This window comes from Sylvia atricapilla, chromosome 7 (assembly GCF_009819655.1).
Source record: "Sylvia atricapilla isolate bSylAtr1 chromosome 7, bSylAtr1.pri, whole genome shotgun sequence".
Classification (NCBI taxonomy): Eukaryota; Metazoa; Chordata; class Aves; order Passeriformes; family Sylviidae; genus Sylvia; species Sylvia atricapilla.
This window is the reverse complement of record NC_089146.1, coordinates 18,325,490-18,334,025: the sequence shown is the minus strand read 5'-3', so window position 1 is coordinate 18,334,025 and position 8,536 is coordinate 18,325,490. Positions and strand designations below refer to the sequence as shown.

At 38.0% G+C, this 8,536-nt stretch overlaps 1 protein-coding gene across 2 annotated transcripts in view; it reads right to left on the bottom strand.

Annotated features, from left to right (window-relative positions):
• Positions 1 to 1,039: 1,039 nt before the first annotated feature.
• SLC25A12 (solute carrier family 25 member 12) overlaps positions 1,040 to 8,536 on the bottom strand; it is a 46,189-nt gene continuing 38,692 nt past the window's right edge. Inside the window, exons 14-18 of one of the 2 annotated variants that reach the window (XM_066322831.1) lie at positions 6,384 to 6,524; positions 4,895 to 5,033; positions 2,472 to 2,630; positions 2,196 to 2,286; positions 1,040 to 1,646 (exon numbers count right to left, since the gene is read on the bottom strand). In XM_066322831.1, the coding sequence (XP_066178928.1) occupies positions 1,457 to 1,646; positions 2,196 to 2,286; positions 2,472 to 2,630; positions 4,895 to 5,033; positions 6,384 to 6,524 (720 nt within the window). In that variant the 3' untranslated portion in view covers positions 1,040 to 1,456. The remainder of the gene's footprint in view (positions 1,647 to 2,195; positions 2,287 to 2,471; positions 2,631 to 4,894; positions 5,034 to 6,383; positions 6,525 to 8,536) is intronic. The other variant, XM_066322832.1, reaches the window with a different exon arrangement.

Below are 8,536 nucleotides of genomic sequence, written 5' to 3'. Positions count from 1 at the left end.
ATTCATATTGCAGAACAGTGATCAAACTTCCAGGGTCAGTGTCTTGTAACCTCTGGCTCACTAAACATTATTCAGCACCACAATAATTTTTATCTTCCTTAGAGGCTAGAGCTGGAAAAGGGCTGGTCTGTGTAGTGTTCAGTTCTTAAGAAGCCATTTGTACATAAATTGACTTAATCCCTCATGAGCCTGCTGTCACCCAAGTAAGAAAACAGAACCTGAAATCAGTTTGTACCACTTGGATATGCTCTATTCCAGGACATAAACATGTAAAACTTCAGTAAGCAAGGCTGGAAACCACCCATCTCATCTCTGGTTGCAAAGACGGTGTGACTCATTTTCCTCCACAGCAGAAATCTAAACTCCCCTATTTCCTTTGCCATTTTTGCATTTAAATATTACACCGGGGAAACTTTTGGCAGACACTAAGCCAGAAATAGTTCAAACTTTCACTTTCTCTTCTCCTTTTACTTCCACTCACCTGTAAATAAAAACAATCAGTTTTGCATATAAAAATAATACAAAAGTAGGTTGCCTTCCCTCTCCCCCCCAACTAACCAAATCTCATGGTAACACATGGTAAATCTAGAAACAGAGAGAATGCTTTCAATTTTATACATTTTCTATTCAGGAAAAAAGGCACTCTGAGTAATAAGCCCTGTAAAAATTCTTGAGAATATTAGTAACTGGCAAATCTCTCACTGTGTTTTGAATATGCTACCATAGAAGTAATATCTAGTACACGTTTAGTATTGCCGTGTATTGTGAGGGAATTCCGTGTCACAAAGTAGTGCTGCAAAATAAAATTTTGACATGTGCTCATCTAATTACTGTGTTCTCTAACACTTACGAGCCAGCACATTGCATTTCAATTCCTTTGCTGTAACTAGCAGTGAAGGGCACTCCTGCAGAGGCTCTGTCCTGTCCTGTCCATTCATTAAATGCATCTGTGCATCTGATCTTCACATTTCCTCTGTGGACGGAAAAACAATCATACTGGACAACTTCCTATGAATTCAAAAAAACAAACTGACACAAGCATTTTTAAACATTTTATTGTCACGACTGTTAACAAAACACCTTCAAAACATCTGTACATTTCAAACTATTTTGAACTGCAATACCCATTATATAAACGTACGTGTATAGATGCCCTGATGTCTCTGTACAAAGATGTACAATATGTACAGTAACATTAAATGCAAGCTGTGCAAGGCAATGTCTAGGCTACAGCTTCATGCCAGTGGTTAAAACGAGGCAGAGAACCACAGCTTCAATCAGTTCCTTGTGTGGAAATAAATAAATGCAGGTATGTATGAATATTTGAAAGGAGCAATTAGATTTGCAAGCTCAGTTCAGCTAGAACGCATGCAGCTGACTGGAAAAAAATACAGCAGTACTCTTGTGAACTCTTTCCACGGCATCACTTTGTTGATTTGAAACATCTTTTCTGGACTCAGCTGCTACTGTGTGCTTGAGCTGAGGTGGTGGCAGGAGCTCGAAACTTTGGAAGATATAAACCAAATTTATTTTCTATACCAGCAAACGTAGCTGTAGCAAGTCTGTATCCTCCTATATGTGCAGGGTTAACAGGAGGAAGATCTGAAATTCGTGTTTTGGGGGTAGATTCTGATCCAGCGGGTTTGCTGTTTGGACAAAAAAAAAAGGTCATTTTGTTAGTCTAGATTTTATAAGAAAGGACTTTAAATAGACATATTCAGGCTTAAATACTTAAGTCTTTTGTCTGAATATGGAAGACTGTTAAAGCTGACCCTAATTAATTGACTCCTGTGGTGAAACGCATGAGGTCAGATCACTACTTAATTTTACATCGAACCCAAAAATGAAGTTACGTTTTTACTGATACTTTTGTAAATTCTTTTAGCTTCCAGTGTCACGAGGAAAATGGACAAAACTATCTTGCGACAATGGAAATACAAATCAGCATACTGAAATAAATGTGAAATGGCTCTTTATCTCCTCATCTGATTAGAAGTGGCATGCAAGTTTCCCTCAATTATAAGGACGGGGGGGGGGGGGGGGGGGGGGGGGAATTTTTTTACATGCTGCAATTTTAAGTACAGGTGCTCAAAGTCAACTAGTTTTAATGGGCTGCATGCATGAAAAACTTTGGGTTTTTTTCTTTAAATTTGGCAGTTATTTTGTGCAAGCTAAACAGCAAATACTTGACTTACTGGCCTCCAAAATCAACATATAACCATCTCTGCAGAAGTTCATAAGTGACCAAAGTAACACCAAACTGGGGTGAAGATCTGAACACACGAGCTGTTAAATATTACAAATCATAGTGTTAAACAAATAGAGCAATTCCTCAGGAGAGAAGCTAAACATTTTTAACAAGGTGTTACATTTTTCACAATCAGACCTTGTAAATACCGCTCTGATTTGAGTCCTTAACAAAGCAAGTGCTAATTTGCAGGTTTGGGGTCAGCCTTAATTTTTTTTCTCACCTCCAGCTCCCTTCCACAAAGCTGAAGGGCCTTCTTCCCTTAGAATCTTTCTGAAGCAGTCAACAACTCCACTGTATGTTGTCTGGCCAGCGCGAGCTGCCACTTGCAGTCTTGTCTTGATGACATCAGCAGGGGTTACCAAAGAAGCAGCAGGCACACCTTTTAGAAGAAAACCACATTTAATTTGCACAAAGGATCTTGTAAAAGATGAAACACTTACAACTGAAAAATACAAGTGCAAACTTTCGTATTTTTTACAAGGGCTAGACATTACAAAAAAAAAAATGCAGGTTCTTACTTGATGCTCATATAAACTGTTGTGCCTGAGATAATCGTTCTGACTTTCTTCTAAATTTAAAGGCTGAAACTGGTAGTAAAGGAAATAAACTATCAAAACCCATTCTCAGCATCTTTTAGTGGTCTGGCCGTAGCAGTAGTTTGAAACAAGGTAATAAAACTGGCAATATATGTAATACATAAAAATTAGTTGTGCAAATTGACTGTATTTGTACTCTACAACATATTTTGCAAATTACATAGATGATTGATTTGGAAATTGAATTCTATGCATCCATTTGTTAAAGGTGTTGATGAGAAAAACTACTGCTTAAAACCCCATCTCTACAGAAATATGTCTAAACTGCTGTTTGGACTGTTCTGTAGGAGAATAGATGCTGCTTACTTCAGTAGGCAAGCCATAAAAAGACTGAGGACAATGAAGGTGTTTTACAAGTCTGCTTAGTACCAACAGCGTGATATTAGCCAACAGTGATGGAAGAACAAATCTCCACTTCCAAGGCACCACTCTCGGCTTTCTAGTCAAAGGAAAGGAGAAAGTTTTCAGAAATGTACTCCACAGTGTATAACTGTGTTATCTGAGATATTTCTGAATACTTCTGAATACTATAAAAACTTCATCTCCCTACAAAGAGGAACCATCTTCTGACTTAAAATCATGAAATTAATTTTGACTTCTGTTAAACTTTTACAATTGGTTAATACTGAATTAAAAATGGATAACAAGTCACTGATTGCATAGGTGATGACAAACTCTGAAGTGTCACTGACCAGTTCAGGAGGTTTTAAAGGAAAACACAAGCACTGCAGTTGAGCCTGTGAGCATACACAGACAGCAATCATATGCAGATTTTCCTTACAGGCAGATCCCTTCAGACTGTATTCTTGCCTGCTGCGCACGAGTAACCGGGTTTGAGTGAGCAATTGAGAATGTGAAATTTGCAATTCAGAGAGGCAGATTCCTGTACATGCTGTAAAACCAGGCCTATGAGATTTACGTACATTTTTAATAGGGATTCATCCTTAGTATGAGCAACACAGAAACACTAATGAAACAAAGAGAAACTGTGAAGTTGCAGTCTAAAAACTCTTATAGGAAACACAAATTAAAAGTATATTATATATGAGTATTGTATGTGTATAATAAGCTAAATAATTTTCCATTTCTGGCCGCTCTGCAATACTAAAGAATGAACAGGGCTACAAATCTGTTAGATGTTTTCTAAGTGGTCTCCCTTCCCTCTGGCACAAGGAACACGCCAACTGGCACCGAGAAGGCGCAGCCAAGCTATATGTCAAGTCTGATATGGGAAACTGCTGTTCTCACACAGCACTCACAATTGACATATATATCTCTATAGTGATCCCTTATAACTGTAACAAGTAGCAAAGGGTTTTGCTCAGCCCAATGGTGTTTCTGAACTCTGAACTGCAGATTCTGACACTGAATCATTCCCACTTGCGAGGCTGTGTACAGATACCTGGTTTTCATCTGCTGAGCTCATCCTTGGCAGTGCAGAATTTGGCCAGCTCTATCTGCATGTTTTAAATATCCACCATTACAGTTCCTCCATCTAGTCCTTTGTACCCCTTGTGTTTAGTAAAAACAGCTTTTTATCACAGCTGAATATTGTCTTTATACTAAACTTGTTTGAGATGCTGTAAAATACTTTAAATTTCAGAGTATGGTACTTCAACTTCTTTACAAACTAATGCCCTATGTTCAGCAATTTCATCTGAACAAAGTTTCTTTTCAGTTATTCCAGAATCCAAACCTGGATAAGTCATTTTCTTCTTAGCTCTTATGATGTCTCATTTTATGTTCATCAAAGATTCAAATTAGCCTTCAACTCTGAGAGCTCAGTAACAAGTAAAACCCCATTGAGACAGACAGATCAAATTTGACTACAAGTTGCTGAGCTGCATTACGCTGTTTATCCACATTATGCAAATGTAATTAGCTCTCATCAAAATTACATCGCCTCCCACTAAGGATAAAAGTGATCAAATTTAGATTAAATCAGATACAATGGTACAGTACCCTTCCTTTTTATGGGGCTACCAAATGAATATTAAATATTACTCACAAAAAAAAATTACTTTTAGGAAACATTCTGCAAAATTACCTGCAATGGCTCCAGCTGCAAGGAGATTAAGCCCTCCCACATGGCCACTTTCATCAGCAAACATCAGTTTACTATGAGCATAAACCGGAAAGTAGATTGCAGAAAAGGGAATGTCTCTGAGGAAACATGCTTTGGCACCCTGACACAGAGCAAAGAGACATAATGCAAATAAATTCTGTAAATGAGGCTAAAATTGATATCCAGTAAGCAGCTTGAGCCCTGAAAGTACAAACTCATTTGATCTACCACATAAATAACACAGAAAATAAAATGTCTCAGGAAACATATGATACAGGGAATTTGAAAATAAGAATAAAGCATATCTAAACTAAGTGTCTGGAATGAGGAAGATCGAAGGCTCATGTATCAGTTTGGAAGTTATACATGACATCAATCCTGACATCAGTACTTAGGATAAATACTTTCTACACACTGTGCGTCCAAAGGCAATGAAAGAAGTGACAAAGATCAGTCTTTATGTCTTTCTGAAAACCAGGGAAGCAGGAAGACAAGCCCCTGCCAGCCTTTTTTCTACCAAACACAAAGGCACTACTAAAATACCAGTGAGCACTGTAAGACCTCACACTGATCATCATCTGTTTGACCAGGGAAGCTGCACTGGAAGATAAGCAAAAAGAGAAAAAAATGCTGCAAATTTGGTGCAGTTTAATAAGGAAACACAACAGTCACGAATCTCATCTACCAAATTCAAAACAAAAGCTTCAGCTCTAAAAGTAAATGTGCACATTTTTATAGTATTATTGCAGGTCTATGGGCAAATCACATAAAGCAATGTTTTGTAAGTGCACAGCTAATGTAACTGCTGAATTTACGTATTACCCCTTGCACTGGCAGAAGATACAGGAAGAAACACTCTTCCTTGTTTAAGGAAACTAATAGCTTCTGCTCCATTACACCTGATCTGTAATGATGGCAGTAAGTATACCTGCAGGGAAGGAATCTGTTGACTGGCATTCTGCTGAAGTACCATACAGAACAGGCTTTTTTCAGTGGAATTTATTGACAAATCCCACCACTTAACTTCTTAAAAATCTGAATCCTACTAAACTTCACTGCTGTTTCACTGCCATCAATTTATTAAGACAAAGAGAATATCCTGCTGCAAAGATAACAATAGAGATACCGAGATTCAAAATAAATATAAGAACAACGCACAGGGAAAGCTAAAGAAACTTTTCACTAAACCCCACCAAATGAAATGAGCAGTGCCAGAAGCCAGCAGGTCTGCAATACAGGACTCCCTGTAGCTTGGCATAAAAGCCCAAAGGATAGAATGGAGGAGTATTTTTTTGTATCCCACTGCCATTAATATAGAAGTGAGTTTTCTTCAGTTTTCCACTGTGGGGCTGCCCTGCAGGAAGAGATTGCTCTTAAATTCAAAAGATGTCTTTGTTTTTAACAGTTTTTGTTTCAACAATATAGAAGTTTAGCATAAAAGGATGAAGGCACTCAAAGCAGAAGTACATACCTTATAAAGACCAAGAAAGCCTAAATCTTTTATAACAGAGAGGGCACTGACTCTGGGTCCTGTAGTAATTTCTCCTGCTACCTGCAACCGAATCTTTACAATCTCCAGAGGATTAGTGAAGATGACCTGGGAACCTCCTGCCTGCAAATCCAAGGAAAAAGAAAGTAAATTGCATTACCAGACCATGTGGTGACATATTGACTTTTGCAAGGTGATGAGTGCCTTCACTTCTCATTGCATTGGTGGATATTCTCATGTAAAAATATATGAGAGAGTTTTAATAAAGCACCTGTCTGAAGTCAAAAGCCTCAGATCAGAAATCATGGGTTTGTAAAAATAGATTTTTACATTTGTATTTTTATAGCCCCCTGAGGTGAATTAATTTGGTTTATCTCTGCTTCTCTCTTCGATATCACTTTCTAGAAGTCACTGCTGTGTTTAGAAGTCTATCAGATATTACAGGAAATACCAAACTTAAATAATCATTAGACTTGTGCTACTAGAGCATCAAATACACATAAAGAAGACCTTATGTTTATTCAATAATAATCCATCACAAGTGTGTAGACATGCTATTTGCATTTAGAAGTGATGCTGTTTAAAAGGTAAATTTGCATTTAACAGTGTAATTTTAAATTATTAGAAAAGGTGTTTGGAGTTTTGTTTAGCAGCCTGTAATAGTCCTAAGTGGAAACAAAATATAAAATTTAAATAGGAAGACTAACATTTCAAAATATGATGTTAGATAGAAACAGGAGTTGGATCTCTGAGCTGAGCAAGACAGATTTTACTTGCAGGAAATACTCTGTTGGCAGTGCTGACGGACTGTCTTGCAAACTTCCTAGCAGTAGCGCTGTAAAGCTGCTTCTGATTCTGCACTTTAGCCAAAGGCTTTCAAAGAACTGTGTCCCAGGTTTGAGAGAGATTCAATGTGACAGTTCGGTTTCAGACTTTTTAAACCTGTTTTAAATGACATGTTTAGATTTCTCCCTGGTTTGCTGTAGGTACTACCATTCACTTCTGAAGAAGTTTGTGGTTCATCACAATCCAGCTATATTTTACTAAGCTTGTTATTCTCCTCTCTTCCTAAGCCACCTTTTTTCATTTAAAAATTAAACCCACTTCCTTAAAAATTGTGGCCTTTTAACCACTTGAATACAGCCAACTATAAAAAGCATTTCTTGCACAATATAAAAAGCCCCTCTTAATTTTGATTGATTCCTCCAACCCATCAGATTTTAGTGACGTAAAGAGATGCAGAACATCTGCAGTTAAAAGTTTTTACCACTTCTAAATTCTAAATTCTAAAGCAGTAAACTCTTTTTGTGATGCTGGGAGGTTGGGAGGGGGGTGTGGTGCAGTAAAACCAATAGTCTGATACAGCATCTCCTGGACAGCCTGCATGGTGTTCTCTGCTAACTGACTGACAAATGAAAACTCATCCTTTCTGCATACAGCACAATCTTCCTCTCTCCAGCAGCAGGCAGAATAAATCTGAGATCAGCCCTGATGCACAGTTTAGAAGCTGGCAATCTGAATTATTCTAGCCTAGAGACAGAAGAGCATTGCAACCTTGGTTCTTACTGAGAATGACCCAGCACTTGAGCAGCATCTACGGGCTGGGGGCAAGAAGCATCAACACCTTCACTGACCAAGCATCCCACACTTTACTGAGCACTGAAAGCCTTTCATTGCAAGCTCTGTTTATTAATTCACTCAATACTGACATTTAAAATCATCACTGCCACAACTTTACTGAAGCACCTTGACCCAAACAGTGGGAGATCAACCGCTGCTTTTGATTAATTATCTCTATTGTAGTAATTACTGTCTTTAACACTTCCTACTCAAATAATCAATCTATACAGTTAATTTTATTCCCTCAATTCTTTACCTCTCCTGAGACAAATCAAAGCCTATGCTTTTGTGGACATTTGTTGCAACCATCAGGAAGATCACAAAAACTCCCAGACCAGCCAAAGGGATTCCCATCTTCTCTGTTCCTAGGACTTACTGCATTGTGTTTACTCACACCGTGTGTTTCTGACACTACTCCTATGTCCAAAGGCATTGTTTAGACTCTTTACTCCTCATCTCACCTTTTCCAGTTCATACACACCTATGCCTGCAAGATAAAATGGCTGTCTTGCTAG